General features: G+C 43.9%; 1 protein-coding gene across 1 annotated transcript; it reads left to right on the top strand.

The window, feature by feature from the left end:
• Window positions 1-3,917: 3,917 nt before the first annotated feature.
• On the top strand, window positions 3,918-22,961 carry LY86 (lymphocyte antigen 86). The gene is made up of 5 exons (XM_083449729.1): window positions 3,918-4,200; window positions 14,752-14,838; window positions 17,129-17,257; window positions 21,930-21,982; window positions 22,143-22,961. The coding sequence occupies exons 1-5, from the start codon at window positions 4,086-4,088 to the stop codon at window positions 22,224-22,226; spliced, it is 468 nt and encodes a 155-aa protein (XP_083305855.1). The 5' UTR covers window positions 3,918-4,085; the 3' UTR covers window positions 22,227-22,961.
• Window positions 22,962-23,295: the final 334 nt, after the last annotated feature.

The following is a 23,295-nucleotide window of genomic DNA, read 5'->3' as shown; positions in this document are numbered from 1 at the left end:
CTATGGCCCTGCTATCCCTTTCCTGGGCCAACTTACGTGATCTGCACTGCAGCTCAGTTCTAGATGGGCTGACTCTGAGCTTGCCCACTTCGAATAGGAAGTAAAACAACACAAAGAGTGTGAACCTTGACTTGTGCTTGCATGTGCCGCTCTGTATATAAAATGAACTCCCAATTGTGACTTTGCAAGCACTGATCTGCGCTGACAGTGAGCCCCACTGAGATCGGCTGCACTTACGAGTTCCCCATTGAGCGCCGTGGAATCAGGTCTGTCAGTGAACCTCGCTTTGCCCACTTGGATTCAAAATGCACCTGCAAACAGATTTCAAAGTGGCTCACCATAACTGCTGACCCTCAGCAAGTCCCTTTGATCTTTGAATGGTGCCATGGATCCCCTGGGTGGGTTACCACCAATTGGGAACCACTAGTCTAATATCAGGGACGCGAGTGGTGCTGTGGGTTAAACCACAGAGCCTAGGACCTTGACCCAAACATCATGAACCTTCTGCTTGTTTCTTTCACACAGAGAAGCTTCCAGAACCCTCTTGAACTAATTAGAACAGGAAAGATCTCTACACATCAGATCAATACTTTCTGCACTTAGAAATGCAAACTGACAATAACAAGTGGAGACAGTGTTGCTGCAACAAAGTGTTGGGCAACCTGAGTATTTAGAGTAAGTTCTTGTGCTAACCCCTTGAACGATTTCAAAGGAGGTTGAAGCACATGGTTCCATGTTCTGCCACTCAATAATATTCCCTTTCATTGTTGTTGTTGTTTTTTTAATAAAAAAACAACTTCTTGCGATCTGGTATAGTCCATTTCTCACATCATAGAACTATACTGGTGAAATATCCACAACAATGTAGTAGGGAAACCCTAGCCCCTCTCATATATTTGCTATGCAGACAACCACAGCATCCTTCTCCACAAGACTGAGAAGCCAACCGTGTAATGATTGCACATAACTGAGGGTGGAGCCACTTACTACATTGCCACTTCCTTGTTTCCCTGCATGTATCAGTCACATGAAGAATGTCTTTAAAAGGAGACCAGGAAGAGGCTTTCCCTCCCTTCCTCACGCTGATAAAGTTCTCAAGAACATGCGCCAGAGTAGCGTCCAGGGAGAAGTTGCTCCCATTGCCCTCTGGAAGTAATCATTTCTGCCTCACCCGAAGCTGACAATGCTCACTTGACAAATCAATATCAACACATCTTTTAAATTGGGATTTTTCACATATTGATGGACCTCATGCTTGCTTTTTTTCTGAAGTCATTTGGGCTCTGGTGTGTCACTGCAGTAGGGGGAAATGAAATGTTTTTGAAGCTTAAAGTGAAATGATGATGATGACGACGACGATGGCTTTTGCTTTGCATACAGTGGCAACTTTTAATTATACTTATAAGTTTTTCAGCACATAAGAATAACTCCCCTCTGGCCCTAGGATCCATACACAGCATTACCACTGACGTTTTTCAATCTGTGAATGTGTTTAAATGCAGTCAATTCATTGAGTGAGAAGCTGCGCTGTAGATCCATTCAAAAACATTAATTTCATTAATGCACATCTCTGCAGTATCCTCATTTCCATTAGTCTGCTAGCCCCTTGCTTTGCAAGTAGTTCTATCGAAATAAAATGGACCACTCAAGGCAAAACTACATACCCATTTTATGGGGATCCATTCCCAGACAGATCAGGTGTATAATTTTGCTCTTGTTAAAAAAAACAAACCACACATCAAACACATAAAAATATGCAATTCTTATGTGGTACACTAAATTTAAGATAGCAGCATTAAAGACTTCAAAATCCAGACCAGGAAAATGAAACACAAGAGCAAAATCACCACCTTTAAAACTCCAGACGAGCTGCTTCTAGAAGGGTTGTCCCTAGTACTACCCAATCATTACTATTCTGTTGATGTTCTACAAGGAAAAGTAGAATTGACTTTCCACGCCTTCCCTTTGCGCTTCTTCTGTGTGTCATCAACACCAGTGGGTATGACATAGCTGCTGCATGGTTGAGAGCATTTAAAACTCAGCACTTATTCACTATAACCCAGGGCAGGGAAATTTTATGGTCCAGGGTTTGGTTTTGGTTTTTAAATCAAGCTATTGCAAAAGAAAATCTGACATCTGGTGAGGGGGCACATTATGCTCCTTCTTGGGTAGTTTGTCCACCCTACACTCAGCTCTCAGCTGTGGTTTCTAGAAGCTGTCAGCATGCAACAGCAGCCACATCCTAGAAACAGCTCCAACTGGCTGGCTAAACCAAGTGAGGGAAGACGATGGGTCTCAAACTCTCAGTGAGTTAGGGACTTGCCCTGCATGCATAGATAGGCTCTGGCAGATTGAGCAGACGAGACCAATAGTGGGTCCAATGGTCAAGAAGACAGTTTCTACACGTGCAGGGGGAGGTGGGGCTTGTCAACCTGGGAAGGTAGACCATCAGGGAGAAGAATAACTCTAAGAATAAGAATAAGAATTTATACCCCACCCTTCCCGGTTCAAAACCCAGGCTCAGGGCGGCTAGCAACAAATTTAAAACACTTAATTATAAAAGCAGCATAAAATACAGTATAAAAACATGAATAACAATAAAAATAAAAAATCAATTAGATAATCCCCAGGGCTAGCTGGCTGAATTGGTCCTACTTGGGCCAGCGAGGAGGCCAGGGGAGAATTAGCTGTGGGGTCTCAGAGTGAGTAATCTTCATAAAAGGGGAGGGGGAGGGAAGAGAAGGGAAATAAAAGATCAGGCTGAATTCAAATTAAAGGCCGGGTGGAATAGTTCTGTCTTACAGGTCCGACGGGAGGAGGTTAAATCCTGACACACACACACACCTTATCCTAAACCCCCACTGCCGTGCAGGTTATCTTTAGGAGAAGAAAAGGCTAGGAGGTAAACCATATGCAAATCAGGAGTGGAGTCCCTAAGACAGTTGGATAGCGCCTTGTACTGCTCCTTCTGGCAACTCCTACAGCCAAGCTGGTGCCAAACATATTGCTCTGCTTTCCTTTGGCAGACATCAGTGAGGCCAAGAGAGAGGTCTTGTTGTCTGGGCTGCCCAGGTCCTCCATACACACTGTCCAGGCTTGCACACCATGGAAGGTCACTTTGGTGATGCAATGGATTGCAATGGATCCATTTGCTAATGCAATGGATTGACTTCACCCCCTGAAGTGCACTCCATTGTCTCTCAAGACAGACAGATGAGACTTCCAGGGCAAGCCATAGCTCAAACTGACACATGTAGTTCCTCTCTTCTCACCTCTTCTCATCCCCTGAACACCCGCAAGTTTATAATACAAGTTATTATATTAAAAAAACACAAAGCAAAACAATTGCAGAGAAGGGCTATTCCTATGTGCACATTCCTAACTGTGACATTTACCGGCTGGAGGAACACGAGGCTACATAAGGGATGAGACTACAGCCACATAACTTTTCTCAATTCAGACACAACCCGCCATTAGTCTGGAAAAGAAAGCTCTGTGTTCACTCTCTAATAACAGGGCTACTCAACCAAAGGTGCAGACCGTCAGCTTCATATTCACTCTTAAAAGCATTGCATCACACAGCAACTATCCCATTATATAACTGGAAAGAGCAGAGAGTCTCTTACTTAGAAGTAAGCCCTATTGAACTCAGTCAGTAGGTCTTATTTCTGAGTGGATTATGTATGAGATTGCACTGCAAAACTGGCTGGACTTTTGCTTGTAACCTGACGAAGCATGAAAGTGCTATAAAGGCTTTTGGGGACTGCATGGGCGATAGCATGAGTGTTCTTGCCACATGGAACTAAGGTTTAGCGAGTGACTCATTATTGGACCCTTCATTATTAGCACACAGTAGCAGGAAACACAGCCCAGAGACCTTAAAAGAGGAACACCGCCCCTCTGGTTAGCCAGTTGCTCACTCTTTCATACCATCTCAAGGCACGAGTCCTTATTGGATTAACATTTGTGTAAGCAGTTTGTGTAGTGGCTTGGAGCTGCCGCAATCACTAGAAGGAGGAAGCAGGCAAACAGACTGTTTTCAAGATAGAGACACAAGCACACAGTCCCTCTTCCTCAGCGTGAAGATGTTTAAAGTTGTTTCCTTTGTCTTTTTGTTGGTTTATACCACCCCCAGCATTGAATGGCCTACGCACCTCCTCTGCAAGACTGACCGGCTGGAGGTAAACTACAGAAGCTGTGGTGAGATCTTTTAGCTCCATTTAACTTTTTCTGATTGGCAGAAAACAGGCAGCTGCAGAGCAGTAGGTGGCTTGCTAGAGTTGGACATAGCAGACCCGTGGCAGATACCACATTCAGCCACAAAAGGTTTTGGGTTAATCTAAGACAGTCACTCATCCCAGTCCAGAGATTTATGTGTATCTGGGTGTGTGCATGTGGGTGTGTGCATCCCTTTCATGTGCAAGAATCTCCATCTTTTTTTTCAATGGAGGGACATACAAAAATGATCCAGATACAAAAATACACTGTCTGTGTGGATTGTTTCCTCCAATTTAACTAAATGGAGGGACCATTCTGTGCAAGCAGCTTCTTGAGTACATCAGAATTCCTCTGCTTAGAACTCATCACTAGATTGGAGCAATTGTTTTCCAACCTAATCACAGGACCATAGCTTGGGGGGGATGAACCATAGCTAAGTTGTAGAGCATATGCATTGCGCACCAAAGGTTCCACGTTCAATTCCTGACTTATCCTGGCACTGATTTGAAAGACTCTTGTCTGAAACACTGGAGAGCTGTTCCTGGTCTGTGTAGACGATGTGGAGCTAGGTGGATCAATAGTCTCATTCAGTGTATCATTCATTCTGTGTTCTTAATCTGCTTTCACTGGGCCATGGGAGCTTTGCATCAGATAAAACTGTGCATGATGAAACTTTCCGTTGTCAAGATTAAAAACAATTGTAATAAAAGAAATAGATACATAGGAGCCAAAGCCTAGGGGCCAAGGTCCCTTCGCTCCCTCCCATAAAATATTTGAGGGGACCTGGGCCCCCAAAATTGATGGATATTGGCATTCAAATGGTGTGTGCACTGCATCTTGTGATCAATTATATGGGATGGGACTTATCTGCCCCCCCCCCATATTTTATTCAAGTTGGCACCCCTGCAGAGATATAATGAAGAAAAGTCCCTAATATATGTCTTTCACCAATTCAGCATGAATTTGGGCTTTTGGACCAATTTCTAATAAAATCAACAAGGAGTCAAGGACAGGCCCACTGCAAAGATGACGCATGAGCAGTCAAAAAAATAATAATGCAATTTCGTAACTTTTGTAAAAAGGAAGATTTGTTTGTTCTTCAGATCTGCTGGAAAGAATAAGGGAAACAAGCTGCTCCGAAATGAATGGAAAGGCAGCCTCTTGGCAGTGCTTCCTTTTCAAGTCGGCACCTCGGCTGGCCTTGCGCTGCACTGATGCGCCCTGCAGTGGGGACAAAGGGAATTAGCTTCATAGGCATCTCATTCATAAGAGGCACGTGACGTGAAAAGTGATTAATGGCAAAGGAAGAATCTAAGCGTTTGTTTTTCCAATTCATCCCAACACAAAGGCTGCCCTCCCTGCTTTCCCCTCCCCTGAAGCTCAGGCGCAGCTTTACACATCCATTAAAATAAAACCAGTGAGGGGCACGAGGAGCAAATAAATATTTGGAATGAAATCTTTTAGCGGCCGATTCTTAGGAGACGAAGTTAGCTTTCAGGTATTGTAAGCGGATTCCCTTCCTGTAATAGGAAAATAGAACTGGCGCTATGAAACTGGCTTGTTTTGCCCCTTCAGAAAAGGAAAAACACACAGATGGCCTCTTACTGGTAGTCCAGTCCTGCCAGTCTCAGCTTTTCTAGACTTGCTACATGTGACCCTTTTCTCTAGTCGAGACACATGGGGTAGGGGGTATTTGCATTTTTAAAACCCATGAGGTAATTTATATGCACAGCTTCAGATTTATAAATGATTACTAGAATTCAAATAGAAATGCAAATTTGCATCTCACCACTGCAGAGAAGGTTGGGGACAGGTGACCAGAGTGCCTGCTCAGTCTGTTGTTCAGGTGCTGCTCACCTTTGATGGGAAACCTTGTGGTTCTTTTGTCTTCAAACTGGACTTTAAAATAGAAGACTTCTGCAAACAGGGGACTATCAACAGATGAGCCACTTTTTACAACCCAGTTCTAAAAGCCAGTTGTGAGCATCCCTGAGATCTACGGATGAAGGGCAATATACAAATACAATAAAATGAAACAAAACCCTCTCTCACACATGATAAGCAGACAGGTGTTTTTTTAAAAAAGTATATATATCCCAAACTTAATACTGTCTGGTTCATGCCACAAACATTGACTAGCAAACACAATCCTATACCTTGGTAGCATGTTCCACTGAAACCCATGAGGTTTTCGTCAGAGTAAACATGGTTAACTCAATGCTATACATGGTTTTGAATGGTGTTAGCCAGCCCAACTTCCTTGAATGTTTGGTTTTCCTTACAAATGGATGAGTAAATGAATTAACTCTGGTTGGTTAGCAAATGGGGGCATCTGGACCAAATCTATGCCCCCAAGAGCATAGTTTTTGCCCATCCAGCAGGTTATCTGCCACTTCTCTGATCAAAATGGGACCCTCCTGAAGTGCTGTCTCTTGAGGGGAAAAAGCAGCCATATTGGAGCAGGGTTATGCATATTGGTCCTTGCGCCCCAGCGACAGATTGAAGGCTATTGAGTTTTATGGCTGAATAAGGGCTTGGACCTGGATTAAACATCCAGCCCTCTATCAGCTGTGGCTCTCATGAATCAGTTTCTTCAGTTCATTTCTCAAAAGAGCTTAAATCGAAAGCATGTGATTCGGAAGATTAGGTCTGTCTGAATTTCTGTGCTTCCTTTGTATCAAATTAGCAGGCAGAGACACAGAGAGCTTTTCTTAAAAAATAAAAAGTTCATACCTGAGGAGAAAAAGGAACTCTCTCTCTCTCTCTCACACACACACACACACACACTTTTCTCTCTCCACAGCCAAAGTACTGTTCCCACCCCTCTCTCAGTCACTCTGACAAATTAAAACCCAGGCTCATCAACCATCGTGACAAGAGATCAAGAAAAAAAACAAACCCAGAAGCCAGTACATTTCAGATTTGTCTTTCCCAGAGGTTGTGGGCTTAGATTAAACTCTGTCATTTAACATGAAGCATAACCCGGTGCTATTTCCAGAAATCAACACCGTGGCAGCAGGAAGAAAAATATCCCTAAGCTTCAAGGTACCAAAATGGCTCCCCAGTGCATGCTTAAGGAGAGTCAGCAATAAAGACAGATTAGGCGCCAGATGGTTTTACTGATCATGTGAGGCACAAATCAGGGCATGTCAATAGAGGGCGACTTATAAAGCACTCAGGTGCCTGACACACAGGATGACATGAGCTGGTCCCAGCCAGGCTCTGCTCTTTGGGTAGACAGACACTGCAGTATTGGCAGTCCTTTCCTTGAGGGCCAAATATTGATGCCTTCACACTCAACCAAGCAGTTCAAGTTATATTGCTTGAAGTAGGCTCACGAGAACCGTTTCAGGTCTCGGCAAAGGGAGAGGGGGAAAGGCGAAATTCACCACTTGGATTTAAACACTTCTGGATGTTTCCAAGATTAAACCGCAAAAAAAACCTATTGTTGTGAATTCTGGGGGGTGGGCTGTTTGCCTGATTTCCCTTACAGGGTTGCCATACATCCAATTCCCCAGACATATCCAGGATTCAGCCCTTGTATACAGTGTCTGGGAATTCCAAACGTTTGGCAACCCAGATGTTTGGGCAAAACTTTTTTTTTAAAAAAAGCTCACTTTTTGAAATATGGCAACCCTACCTTCATGTTGCTGAATCAAAGCAAGGATTTAATTGCTGGAATAGCCGGGCCAGTTTCTTGGTGAGATAATGGCACAAAAAGCACAAAATCCAGAGTTCAGTTGAGGTGTGTGTGTGTGTGCTAGAAGCAGGAGGCTGCAGGTTGAAGCCTGTGAGGGAGAGAGATGCTTGATTTCTGATGGAATTCAAGGCAATGGGAGAAGCAAGACCTTCTTGGGGGGTTAATGCTGTGAGCCCCTCCACCATATGCTCAGGCAGTGTTTCTTTTCCAAGGGGGGGGGGGTGCCAGTACTTCACCGGCGGCTCCTGTGACCTCACTGCCCCACCCATCATGAGCATCACCAGCAAAGCAACCAGGGTGCACATGGCGGGCAGCAGAGCACACTACATGGTGGAGCAGGGCATGACTGCCATGCCACCCACTCAGTCTAATCTCAGTCTAATCAGTCATAGTTTGTTGCCTGTGTATTCTTCCCTCCCCTACCCTCCTTCTTTTCCTCACACATTTCAATAAGAACACTTCTTGGGAGGGTGGCATATCCTGGTTTGCAAAGGGAAATCAAACCATCGTTTCCCTGTTACAGTGCCTCAAGAAACTGTGGTTTAACAAGCCACAATAGAAGTACCGAAGTCGAGTGTGTGCAGGGCCACACGCTTCATTCTTGGTCTAAAAAGCCCAGGTGTCTGAGATTGAGTCTGTCATGACCAAATGTGTCATAGTCTTCATACCGGAGGCAAACTATGGTTTGCAGTAATCAAAGTTTGCCCTACTCAGTTGTTATAGCGAAGATGAGTTCTCACCAGCCAGAAAATTAGAGAGAGGAGACAACGGAAGCACGTCAGGAGAAATGCAGGCGTGAAACCATGACTTGGCTATGACACCTGAACCAAATGCCAGTATGCCGAATTAGAGCGGGGAAACAGGTGCTCCTGAGAGACCAGGGTTGTCTGTTCTGGCCAAGAGTGACTCTCTAGGGTCTCACATAGAGGTCTTTCCTTTCACCTGCTATCTGAGATATTTAAGAGGAAAGCAGCAGCAGCAATAGCCTGGAGACGCCAGGGACTGAAATCTGTAAGAAAAGCGTTTACTCTGCCCAGCGGCCTTGCATCTTAAGCCTTTGGGTGTGCTGGGGCACACATGCCTCATAACCAGTTGATTGCCTGAAATGTTACAACTTCCTCCTTTCTCAGGCAAATTGTTTGGCGGGGGGGTGTTGTTTCATCCCCCAGCAGGAAGTGGGGTGGCAGAAAGCCCAAAGTGCGTTCACAGTGCTGCAGACCTCTTTTTAATGACCTTCTGCATCTATGCAAGTGTAAAGCTGAAAGGAGGGGGAGAGCTTACATCAGCTGTCAGAAGTTTGGGCAAAAACGTTTAACTATGATTTTTAAAAATGTCCTGCAATCATTTTTTCATCAGTGCTGTTGGGAGTATTAAATGAGAGGGTGTATTTTTAAGGGTTTTGAAAGCACTATGTAAGTGTTAAGAATTATTCATTCATGTGTTCATTTCCAGCTTCCTTCCTGCTCTATTTTAGTGTGAACCTGGGGGATGGAGGGGGGGGAGTGAGCTAAAGTAATTCACTGCCCTGCCATTGTTTCACTGCTCCCAGAAGTGTAATACGGAAAGGCCAAAGGATTCCCCCCCACACACACACACCACTAAGAACTGCATGAACTCAGCCAGATCATTTTTTTTTTTATAATAATATTTATTAATTTTCCAAGTGTACAAAAAAGAGAAAAGCTAGAAATAATAATAAAAAAGAGATACATACAATAAGATAAAAAAAAAAAAAAAAAAGGAGGGGAAGAGAAAGCAGGGGGAAAAAAGCAAAGCCAAAATATACCCAAACAAGAATCCCACACCCTCCCTCCACCCTTCCCTTCAAAACATACAAAAAGAACATCAAAAAACAAAAAACAAAAAACAACAACAACAACAAAAAAAAGAATAAATCTCCATCATTCCACATCTATTTTCAAATAACTTATTTCCTTGGCCTCCTCCCCTCTCCCCTTCTGCATTCCAGTTATTAATCAGATCAGCAAATTCTTTCCGTCTTTTACTGCTTACTCACTTATTTACTTAATCCATTTATATCTTATTATCTTCCCAGTTCAAGTAAGCGCCTAAAAACAAATTTAACTAAACTCCAATTCAGCCAGATCAATGCCTTAGTAGAAACCCATGCCATTGATTTGCAGGGTTCTGTTTTCACAAAAAATAATTTAAAGCAATAATGTGTTAGAAAATTATCCACCGTTCAGGGTTATTGAACCAAATCATGCATGGGCAGTAAGAGGTTATTGGTGGAGGAGGTGATGGAACAATTCTAAACCCCTGTTCAGGTATTCAAAGAACAAATGGGGAGAAAGAGTGGAAGGGGCAGGAGTTTGTGGATGCTAGCTCCTCCCCCAGTGTCCCTGTAGGCTATGACCCCAACCTCCACTCATTAATGCTAAATGCCTGAACAGGAATTATTTATGGGAGGAATTCAACTTTGCGCTCTTCAGACCATTCACTCTGCATAAGCATTGCAGCTTGACAGGCAAAGCGATTCCACCCTCTCCTTCCTCCTAGGAGTTCTCCTGACCCCTTCCAGAGCTAATTTCAGGGGAACAGGATGCACAAGGAGAGGAGAGGCTTGTCGTGTAAGTGGAAATTCTCAGGGCTCCTAGGTGAATCCCATCTCATGCGTTTGGCTGAACTAGCTTAGTATTCCCGTGGCAATCAGGATCCCTGCACACCCAGGGTTCCTGAGCACAGGGAAGGTTCTAAGCATGCTCAGCCAAACAAAGAACCACCATCAGATCTTCAGCCTTGATATCCAGGGGATCTGGGTTGGTTCAGGTGGAGAAAAGGGGCATTGGGGGAGAGCTGGTACATGCTTTTATTCCCTCCTGTTTCTTTGAAGACCTGAATAGGGCTGTAGCATGTTTCTATTAGTGATTCCAAAATGCTGGGCAGGTCTCCTCTCCCCAGTGGCTCATAGGAGCACCAGATACTTCATTGTTTGGGACAGAGCAACCCGTTGCTTAGATTATTGGCTGAAGGCATGAAAGAGATAAGAATACAGTGGTACTTAGGGTTACAGATGCTTCAGGTTACAGATGCTTCAGGTTACAGACTCCGCTAACCCAGAAATAGTACCTCAGATTAAGAACTTTGCTTCAGGATGAGAACAGAAACCGTGCTCTGGTGGCAGCAGGGGGCCCCATTAGCTAAAGTGGTGCTTCAGGTTAAGAACGGTTTCAGGTTAAGAACGGACATCCAGAATGAATTAAGTTCTTAACCCATGGTACCACTGTACAGAGTTGGACAGGCAGCTAACCAAGTATTTACCCAAGTTGTTCCCTGGCTGAAGGCCTTTTGGATAGGGCATCATTGTGCATGCACACATCTCGGCAAGCTTCATCTCCAGAACAGGAGTTCATTTCCTTTTCCCAAGTCAGACTGTGGGTCTGTCCAGCTCAGTGTTGTCCAGTGTTCTCCAGATTGGGCTCTTTCCCAAACGTACCTGGAGAGGCCAGGAGCTGTCCTTGGGACTTTCTCCGTGCAGAGTTTGTGTGGCACAGCAGTCAACCCCTACTGGAAACAATATTCCATCCTCAGCGGATGTTCCCAGAGCTAGGGTCCAGTTCGCCATTTTTTCCCTTTCTCTTGGAGCATTGCGGCTTCCCATTGGTTCCCACATGGTGCATATGCAGCTATTCCATGATCAAAAGGATGAAGTGTGACGAGTAAACTTTGAATTCTGTGAGTGAGAACAGATTGGAGAAAGTGGGTGGAGGGAAGACTGTGAATTCAACAGTGCCACTTGTTCTAGAATGTGGCAGCGACGTGAAAAGTTGAAGTGAGAGTGTCATTTTCTCCTAGGAAAGAAGGGTAAACATTATGACTCTGTGAGAACTGAGGATGTGTACATTTGCAGCCTGCAGTTGGACGGGTGAATGAATGGGGCTCCCTGAGTGAAATAAGGAGAAGGCTGGTCCTCAGTCAGGACTGCAAACTGGGCTGGGCTTCTTTGCCCAGTCTGTGCATTTCAACGTAAGAAGAGCTTGCTGGGCCATCTAGTCAAGCATCATTTTTCACAGTGGCCAAACAGATGACTGCAGGAAGCCCAAAAGCACAACAATACTCTCCCCTCCTGTGGTTTCTAGCAATGAGTATTCAGAAGCATTGCTGTCTCCCACAGTGCACTGCTTAATCCGAGCCAGAGCTCACCTGGAGTTAAGCCCAGAATCTGCTTCCAAAAGCATAGCTCAGCATCAAAACTTGGGAAACAATATAGACAAGCATGCCTTTCAGCTTATATACAGCACCTTTCCTTTATCAGCTGAATAATCACCAACAGCCTCCCCACCACACAACCTGCGGAGCGCAGAAACAGCAGACAGACAAGCCAGTTAGGTGACACGGGACCCAGGCTATTTTGAGCATCAGTGTCAATCAGGGCCGTGTTAATTGGCTGTCCCAGGCACAACCCACTAGGTTGTGTATCCCAAGCTACACAGTTTTCTTAAATGACCTGCAGCACCCTGTAGAGCAGTCATGGCCAAACTTGGCCCTCCAGCTGTTTTGGGACTACAACTCCCATCATCCCTAGCTAACAGGACCAGTGGTCAGGGATGATGGGAATTGTAGTCCCTAAACAGCTGGAGGGCCAAGTTTGGCCATGCCTGCTGTAGAGGATAGGAAAAAATGCTGCATTTACTGAAATTAGCCCAATCTGCCATTCTGTGGATTGCACACACACACACACACACACACACACACACACACACACACACATATATATAGAGAGAGAGAGATTTCATGACATCTGAAACAAAATACAAAATGCCAGCTGCTGTACATCTCTCCCCACTGCAGGTGCAAAAGTAATCCACACTTGAAGGCACAATACACAGATAGAAGAATTACTGTTCTCAGATCTGTGACTTGTGCAGCATACAAGCAACATTTTGAAGAAGGAAGGAAGTGTCTCTCTCTCCCCCCACCCCTGACCTTCTGCACAAAAATAAAAAGAAGTAAAACATTCTCTTGCAGAAGTCAAATTACCATTATCCAGAAGAGGCCGAGGAGGAAATGGGAAAGGGGTAATGAAAACACTGAAAAGAGAAGTCAAAATCAACCTGGTTTTGTAGGTCCTTCCCGAAAATACAATTACAAAATAACTGTCAGAAGCTTTTAAATGAAAAAAACCACCAAACAACATTCTAACAGTAACCCTGTAAAAAAAGAAGAAAAAGATTGCTGCCAGGTTCCCAACATACATTAAAGGGAGATGATTGGGTGCTTGTCTCATTGGCTGAAATTAATGTGTGACATGGCTTCAACTGTGTTGGCATTTTCCGCACCCCGCACAAAAGGCAGCCAGTGAAGAAGACTGAGGGAACAGAGAAACATGAACGCTAGGAGATCACACCTGCAATATTCAAAAACCAGGAGGGAAATTTTGAAGCCTAGCTAGCTTAGACATGCAACCACTGAAAACAGAAAGAGCAGGAATGGTGAGGGGCAAAAGTAGGGCTCCATTTCAATAATTGCCCCATAAGTCAGGTCTGGCCTTCAGTGAATGAAGAACAAAGGAAAATGCAGCCTTTTTTCCTATAGCATTGGCTTTTAAACTGTGGCCTGGGAACCACCAGTGGTCCTTGGTGCCCATAAAGTAGTTCCTGGCACATAATGAAAGCAGAGGAAAACACTATGAGGTTATTGGGGGGGGGTTGCTCTGTTTCAAGTGCCATCTCAGCAGTATTGGGGGTCTGACTCCCAAAAAGAGTTCAGGTTTGAATAAAATCTAGATGGAACGAAGGGGTGCAATACAATGGTTTCAGAATTCTGGGTGACCCTGAACAGCTCTGGACAGCTCCGTACAGAGCTCAAGTGGGAGACTCCATACAAGTTGTTTCAAATGTTGTTTCAGCACCAGTCAGCCTCAGACTGAGCCTCCAAAAGGAACTGCAAATCTGAGAAGCTGGATCTGTATTCTTGCTTTAGTAATCATCAACTTCAGCTGAGATGGGGAGGCTGTGGTCCCACTTGAGTTTATGACCTGGAACCCTCAAAGTCAGAGGAGAGCAGCATGACCTCCTCGGACCTCAGGAGTACAGGCATTGTGGGCTCCTCTTGCACAAGTTCTTCTGGATTAATATGGACATCAGGGTCTGGGGGCAATTGCTATGCTATGCTATGCTAGTGTTTATTTATATACCACTTTTGCACCCAAAGCAAAACAAGGCAGCTTCCTATGCTGCTATGTAACTTGCAGCAGGTTTTGAGGTTCCTTGAGTTCATAGAATAAGGAAGTGTGGTGGCACTCATAGAGAAATGGAACAGCACGTCATCAGACCAAAATAGTGGTTCTCATTACAACATTTCATTTCAGAGTGGCGCTTTCATAGGACATCTGATCTTAGGGCCCCTCCAGACTGGTGTTTTATTGCAGGTTTTATTCTTAATGCAATTAGTGCATTAGTGGGAGATATCTTCTACTTTCTTTTGTCCTGTAATACTTTCCCAATGCTACCACATTATTGCCGTCCAGAGGGGCTGTAGCCCAACAAAAGCAGGACAAAAATAACCAGAACATTTGTGGTCTAAAAAGTGAGACAATGTCAGCGGGAAGTTACGGCACTGGTACTGACTGGAAATGCAGCACTGTGGCCAGCCCAGAACTTGTGTAACTGCAAGCGGGGGGGGGGGGGTTGTGTGTGTCCACCTTGATAGCATCAAATCATGATGAATGAATATTCAGTGGCGCCACCAGATTAATAGAACAATATTTTCTGGACCTCCCATTTAGGGGTCCACTTGCTCCTAAATCAAGTCTCCTTTGTAATGTATAGAAAATTGGTTCACCTGTGGCTTTCATTTTCGTTTCTTCACAGATCCACTGCAAGATTTGGCTTTTAGCATTGACACCTGCTCCAGTGTAGTGCCCGAAACTCTTAACATCAGAATAGCAACCATTTTAAGTAAGTATAATGTGTTTGACTGTCTCCCAGGACTCTCAGTCCTCAGAACTCAACCGCAGCCAGATGATACCTCCAAGGATGGGGGTGACTGAGTCCCTGAAGCTCCCAAGAGGCGATGTCCCTAGACAATGAGGTCTCCATCCCTGGCCTCAGAAAAGGGTATTCTACCCTCCTTCCTTCTCAGGGTGACTCAGATGACTCCTCCCCTGAACTACCATCAGCTTAAAAACACTCTCTTCCTATACCACACCAAACACAAGTGTTGCAGGGTATCTTTCAAGTATGGCATAGCACATAGCTATGTAATGGGACACATAACCTTTATTTTCCAAAACAGACCCCTGCCAGGGAAGCGGGCGGCTCAACCTGACCACTCTCTGGCAGTCTGTATAATGCACCCATTGACTTCAGTGCTGAAGCAACGCTCCAATTTCCTTACTTCCAAACTTGCTTTTATCTATGTAATAGCAAATCACATGTGACGAATTGCCCTTGCAAGAGTCCAATCCAGATCAGGACCCAGGGAGCGGGGAAAGACTGAGTGTGTGTCTAGATACATTCAGCCAATCTGAGCCCTGACAATAGGCCTTTCCCCCAACATGTACTTGTCTAAGGGGGCTGTCATGGACATATGTGTTTAGTTGGACTTACTCCCAAAAAAGTGTGTATAAGACAGCTGCCTAATTTTGGAAAGCATCACTATTTATTACACTCAGAAACACATAACATCTTGCTGCCACCAAGGTCCTCTTCAATATGCATAAATCTGAAGGATATCCTTCTTGGCATCAGCATCCCAGTAATGGAATTCCTTCCCTTTTCAGATTCATTGGACATGGACTTTGTTGGGTTTTCTTTTTTAAAAAAAATATTTTTATTAACCAACCAATCAAATCAAATCAAATCACATCACATAAATTCCGAATTACAAAGCCGAATTTTAATTTTTTTTGTTGGGGATACCCATATTTCAAGTTCCGAAGGGGATTCCAATCATCTTCTTGCTGCTGCGTTAATATCCACAAATCTGTCCAAATAATGTTCATAATTCTATCCAGTCCTATCTTGCTGTTCCCACATCTCATCTTATTCATATATTTTTCTTTTTTCTTTGTGATCTCTTCTGATAATCTCCTTAAGCAGGTAAACACCAGTTGTAATCCTGTGTGAATTTTTCCGTTCGTCCAATCAACATATCGAGATGGTTTCCACATATCATCACTTCCATAAATAAAAGCACTCTTTCCATCATTAATCTTCGCAAATCTGTCGCCCTCTGAGGAGGCTCGCCCGCAATATGAAAACAGATCCATTCCTCCTCCCAGACATAAGTCTTTCGACAGAGCTTGCCAAAATGGCGACGCTATTTTTTACTGCGTCATCCCAAAGCACTTATACTTTCCACGATCTCCTTAAAACATGCTTTTGGTTAGAAATTATCTCCACACAGTCTTAAATCATCAGCTTAGGTCATTTAAGCGGCATTTCTGACTAGTGGGGGGCGGGATTCTTGGTTAATCACATAAAGAAAAGAAAGAAAAGTCCCCCCCCCCCGCCATCCAGTCCCGTTGTCGACATCCCGAGCCTTGGTGTGTCTTCTCATAATATATTCCTGTTTATCCGGCCCATCTTCTTTCTCAGAGATCTCTTCAATTAGCAGTCTTTACTCCCCATTCTTCCTTGAAATATGTGCATTTGCTTCCTCCTAATTGTTTCTTGTGAAGTTGCTGCAGCTAGTGGCGCGAATCAGAGACAGCGTCCAGGAGAGCCGAGGTCCACACAAGGGCTTTCTGCCTAGTGCCCCCACCCCCTCGAATTCGGGGGTGGTATAGGGCACAGCAGGCAAGGGTAGTCCCCCCCCCATCTCCTTGGTGGGGCAGGGAGGCTGCTTACTCCCATCACAGCCTCTTAATTACCTCGTGTGGGTCGGAGAGATGTTATTGTCGGCCATCTTCCAATGCGCCCCTAGTGGCCCCCGGACTTTGTTGGGTTTTCAGGGCCAAGCTGAACTTGTTGTTCATACTGTTGATTTCAGCTTATTCGTTCTGTTTGTTTTAAATATGTGTTTTGCGTTTATTTTAATGTAACCCTCTCTGGGATTGTCTTGGCAATGATGAGCAAGTAGGAAATATTTTAAATAAATAAATAGTGGTGATTAAACCCATTATGTGAACAAAGAACAAAATTTCCCTCCCTCCCTGTTCTTTAAAAAAAAACTAACTAACATAGTGACAATGTTCTGATTTCCATACAATTGCTCATTAGATTTATATTCTGTCTCTCTCTACAGGGTACAGCATCAGGAAACTGTCTGTGGAAGTAACTCTTGGCATAAATGGGGCGAGTGTTCCGTTTTACTCCAAGGAACTTTGCGAAGAGGATCACCCAGAGTTTCTTTACTGCGGAAAGAAGAAAGGAGGTGATTAATTTTTCAGGAATAGCATGCTAAATGTTCAGTGGCTAGCAGTTGTAGTGAGCAGGGAGAAGGTGCCGTGTCAGTTGTACACACCAGGTTGGAAATATCTGACCAGCCTGTTTAATTTTACACAAACAATTTTCCATGACAAAATCATTTCCTGCAAAAAGCATTGTGCTAGAATTTTCTTGTAGGAGGTTCTACTTACAAGGCAGAGCACAATGTGAAGGTATACAAAGCTTACAGGTAGACAGGTGTTGCTCTGGTCTGGTAAGCACATGGACAGAAGACTACCAGGAAAGCTCATGGGTGTCTTGTTGAATTCCAGGATGAGCAAACATAGGACACAAACATATTAAATAAACGCAAGCCCAAGGGATAAGTGAAGCACAGCACCTTTAGCAAGGAAAGGGCAGTAATTCAGTGGTAGAACACCTGATTTGAATGCAGAAGATTACAGGTTCGATCCTTGGCAACTCCAGGTAGGGCTAAGACTGTCCCCTGCCTGTGACTCTGGAGAGCCACTCCCGGTCAATGAAGACAGTTCAATGGTAGACGGATCAATCCTACTACCATTCATTCCTGATTACAGCAAAATGTCTACAAGTAGAAATATGACTGGGTTAAATTATGCAAGAAGCATGGAGCAATTGCAAAACACACAGCTGCCATTCAGTACATATGCAGTAGCGCTGTTTTCATTACACTGGTATGCATGGTATTGGTCACATCAACAACACTGAGAAAATATCCATAGTGTTTGCGATAATGAACAACATTCCCACTGCCAAACATGCAGTTCCACAGCTGTATACCATAGGGGTAAAACAAATTGTATTCTTGGCATACATAACTGGTAAGCAGGGTGATCAATTTGTTAAAGATTTGTCAATCAATCAATCAATTAATTAATCAATCAACTGCCTTGCTTGGAACAATTCACCAATGAATTTTACATAAATATAATGACCTATTGCAAAGTCATACTAAAACAGCCTTTTTAAAGCTTCCTTCCCACATTACTTAAAATAACTCCTCATTTTATCCTAGCTTCTAATAAAGACAATAAGGGGAAGGCATATTTTAATTTTCTCGGTCATCAGATTTGACATTTGGAGGAATTACATTTGCCTGGCTCGCAGCGTGAGAGGTCCTTCAGGAGTTTTAAGCATTGTGGGCCCTATCAATTAATCAGGAGGAAAGTGGTCACCCGCCATTAACACGTTCGTTTGTTAAGCCTGAAATGCTATACTGTATACACTTACCTGGAATTTGGCGAGTCCAACAAGTTCTGCTGCACTGGGCGCCAGCACTAGAGGGCACTGCAGGGCTTCTCAGCTACAACATAGTGACTTGAGCAGAACGGAAGGTGAGAGGTGGGGGGTGCCAAATTTTGGCTTTGTATAGGGTGCTGTCGAAATGTTAAAGACCAACATCTGCCACTGAATTTGGGGACCCAAAATGTCAAGCTTCAGGGGCCAGGAAAAGGCTGAGCCACAGAAGCAGGTTTTTACAGGTTAACTACCAGGGCAGTTTGAACATGCTACTGCTTGGTGAAGCATCGAATACTGCTCATTGCTGTGCAGCCCTCTGCTATCGGTAGATAGCGCACACGCGGACAGTGTGCAATAAATGAGAAAGAAACGTGCTTTGATAACACAATAAGGTAATCATGTGCAAAGGCCCCCGTGGCTCTTTCTCTGCTGCTGTCACATCTCAATCTGAAACATAATAAACACCGCGCTGTGAGTTTCATGACCACGCAACGGTTCATCTACTAAGATGGCCTCGGAGGAATTGCTAGCACTTTTTAAAAAATATGTCACAGAATAATAGACAAATACTACATGAGCAACCAATCATGCAAATTATTGAAGTCGGACTGATGGAAACATTACATTCCGAGTCTCTCTCTCTCTCTCTTGCATATTGAATTAAAGAAAAATGAGAAGAGGAATAAAGGCACCCACAGATCTCCTGCCAGTCTGCCTTATTCTGATGAAGTGCTTAATAAGAACCTGTAGAAAATACATTAGAGAGTACTGGAGTCCATCGCGGGTCCCAACACAAACTGCTGTGCGCATATTAAATCAGAAGGCCACATTTTTTCTGGGGGTTTGCAAATCCTCAGTAAGACAGGAAGTATTGTTCCACGCTCACACACACCCCAAAGTGAAGCATATTGTGACAAAAAGTCACAGCTGATTGTATCAGATATTACTATATATCTTCATCTATAGACGCTGCTCCCAAATGCTAATAAAACTTTTTCTCCGTGCTTTGAATTGAAGCTACTTTCCCTTTAGTGATATGTGATTACAAATATTTCCATCCACATGCTCAAGGAGGATAATAGTACAGGTTATCTATCTATCAGTTATCTATCTCTACACTCTAGATCAGGGGTCAGCAAACTTTTTCAGCCGTGGGCCGCTCCCTTGTCCCTTGGACCTTGTTTGCCTACCCATGCTCTAGATTCTAGTGTGTAGAAGAAGAAGAAGAGTTTGGATTTGATATCTCACTTTATCACTACCCAAAGGAGTCTCAAAGCAGCTAACATTCTCCTTTCCCTTCCTCCCCCACAACAAACACTCTGTGAGGTGAGTGGGGCTGAGAGACTTCAGAGAAGTGTGACTGGCCCAAGGTCACCCAGCAGCTGCATGTGGAGGAGCGGGGACACGAACCCAGTTCACCAGATTACGAGTCTACTGCTCTTAACCTTACACCACACTGGCAGAGGTGGGAAACCTTTATGTCTCCCAAGGCAAGATCCTTACCAGGATGGGCCTCGCAGCACTAACCACCTGTCAGTCACATGAAATCATTATGACATCGCAAGATTGCCAGGTGTATTGTCCCGCCCGCTTGTCGAGATCCCCTGCAGGCTTCCCAAGCCCCAGCTGCCACGGAGAAAGAAGCCTGCATTTTAAGGTGCAGTTACGCTTGCTTCCCGCAGTGGCAGCAGCAAATGGGGAGAAAGATGTTCAACCTACAGCACTGGAAGAGGGAAGGATCAGCACAGGGCAGTTTCACAGAACCACACTGGGAGGGATAAGCGGCTGCCATCCTCCAGCAAGGCATACACCTACTGCTTATGGTCTGTAGACAGTGCTTTTTTTCTTAAAAGAAAAATGTTTAGGGCTACTCTCATTTTGACTCAAGAAAATCACCATTTTCAAATCAGGAAAAATAAATACAGAAAATGGAGAAAAGTACAAAGATTCACAGAATGCTTAAGGGTATCATCATCATCATGATTTTTTAATTTGTATACCGTCTTTCTATCTTATAATACTCAAGGCGGTTTACAAGCTGAAGAAACAAAAAAATGTACATCTTATAACAATCTATGCAATACAAAAATGTGGTAATAAAACTTTAAAATAGGCAACCTACATCAAAAAAGTAACATTTAACAATCATTAGAATAGTATTAAATAATAATAACATAGAAAAGGGACGCGGGTGGCGCTGTGGGTTAAAGCCTCAGCGCCTAGGGCTTGCCGATCGAAAGGTCGGCGGTTCGAATCCCAGCGGCGGGGTGCGCTCCTGTAGTTTGGTCCCAGCGCCTGCCAACCTAGCAGTTCGAAAGCACTCTTGGGTGCAAGTAGATAAATAGGGACCGCTTACTAGCGGGAAGGTAAACGGCGTTTCCGTGTGCAGCTCTGGCTCGCCAGAGCAGCGATGTCACGCTGGCCACGTGACCCGGAAGTGTCTTCGGACAGCGCTGGCCCCCGGCCTCTTTGAGTGAGATGGGCGCACAACCCTAGAGTCTGTCAAGACTGGCCCGTACGGGCAGGGGTACCTTTACCTTTACCTTTTAACATATAAAAGTTAAACAGAAATCCACTCAACAGTTACAATAAATAATTTCTAAACTATAATCAATAAAACAATGGCAAGCCTCAGTATGCATACTGCGTTCTGGGGGGGGGCACACAGGCGTATGCGTACCCCTGTGTCCCCCCCCCCCAGAAAAAAGCACTGGTTGTAAGCAGCAAAGGAGCAATCAGGAGTCCACTTTCAGCTCCCAATCGTTCCTCTGCAGCCTTGCCATTACCTGAAGTCATGCATGATGTCAGAAGTAGGGTGACTTGACATGGCTTCCTCAAAACAGCCTTGTGGGCTAAACTGGGAGGCTGGCAGACTCAGTCTGCCCCCTGAGGCAGAGGTTCCCCACCCTTGTCTAGAGCAAGGAACAGTATTCCACAACATGGAGGCAACAAGCAAGAAAGCCCCTTTTCATGTATCTTCAAGACACGCTTTGGAAATGAATGGCCATCTCTGTCTCTTGGCTCTGTTTTGATTCCAGTCTTGTTGGCACTGGCCACATCTATTTGGCATACAGGAGGAGTCCTACTGCCCACACTCAGTTAAAACAGCTATAAATACCCATATGTCCCGGTCACTATGATAAACTGCTAGATGTCCAAAAAGTTTGTATGTTCTTAATGCACCAGGGAAGGAGCGAGCTGGAGAAAGCACATTAGACATCTACTGGAACAACAACTCTGGATCTCAGTTCATTTCTGAGAGGGATTTCATTTCTAGTTTTCTTCCAGGATATTGGAGTTACCCATTATAACCATGGATATTATGTGCACAGACAGTACACTACCTAGCTGTAAAATCATTTCTGGCTCTCTCACTTGCTACTGATTTATTTCCTTTGCAGAACTAATCTACTATGAAGGGCCTGTCTCAGTGGGATTCCACCAGCTCCCTCAGGTAGGCTTTTTCTAGTTTGCCCTCTGAAATATAAGTATTATTCGAGTAGCAAAACCACCAGTGGCAGTGATGACATTTTAAGTGAACATGCCCCCAAAAGGGGTGAGCCAATCATTGCAGGGTTATTCTGATCTAATGACTTCCTCTTCTTTCTTTCTAGGGAGACCTTGATGTAAAGGTGGAGTTTTTAAATCAAGACCATCACACTATTATTTGTGCTAATTTCACTGTTAAGAGTCACTGAAAGGGTGTTGCTGTTGTTAATGCAGTCATTAAGGGACATGACTAAAGGCACCATGAACTAGAGAAGGGATTTGTTTTACTTTTGGAAACCTTACTGTCTGCAATCTTACAGATGTGGCATAGCAAAATAATGTAACACACAGGTTTAGTTGCAATTGCTGTTTACATTCTGTTGACCTAATGAAAGTACAAAATCCCTTTTATGCCAATTTGTCCCAGCAAGGTTCAATGCAATATATGCAGCTTTCCTTCCTATAACACGCTGCTTCCTTTCATTACATGCATTGTTTAAACTCAAAAGTATGACTCAAAGAATAAGTACATTGAGGTTCTCTCAGTTACTAATTCTTCCCATCTGAAATTCAGTTCCCCACATTTCTGCAGCTTTTTGCAAAATCCTCTTTTTTTAAAAAAAATCTTCATGAAAATTCTTCAGCATTTTCGTGCAACTTTTTCCTAATAAACATATTTTTATACGCAGTTTTGATTAGTATACACTTATGTGCAAGCAATTTCTCATCATGTAATGTATTTCAGTATGTTATTTTCACGAATATATTCATTTTTATGCAATTTCCCCCAATATATGCATTTTTGTAAACATTGTTTAGCTAGAAAACTGTATCATGAAGTCTACTGTCCCAGGGAAACTGGTGGAAAATATTTTTTAAAATAAAGTAAAGCATATGGAAGAACAAGTCTTGCTGAAGAGCCAGCATGGCTTCTGCAAGAGCAAGTCCTGTTTCACGAACCTATTAGAGTTAGTTGAGAGTGTCAACAAGTATATAGGAAGAGGTGATTTGCAAGACATAGTGTACTTGGACTTTCATCAAGCTTCCAGCGAGCCTCCGTGGTTTCCCACATTCAGTTAAAGCCCAGAACATGATGTCATGAGGTAACAGTCAGGGGGTTGCAGGGGACTGAATAAATATTAAATGGAAATAAAAAATGCACATACCACCCTCAGCCATCTCATAACAATAAAGTAAGCTCAACCGTATAACTATCAAAATTATAAAGGAATTCTAAAATGCCCTGCAAATGCAGCACAAATACAAACGCCTCATTTG

The sequence above is a fragment of the Podarcis tiliguerta genome, assembly GCF_965153285.1.
Source record: "Podarcis tiliguerta genome assembly, chromosome: 7".
Classification (NCBI taxonomy): domain Eukaryota; kingdom Metazoa; phylum Chordata; class Lepidosauria; order Squamata; family Lacertidae; genus Podarcis; species Podarcis tiliguerta.
The sequence above is the reverse complement of the archived record's forward strand: the minus strand, read 5'-3'. Positions and strand labels throughout refer to the sequence as shown.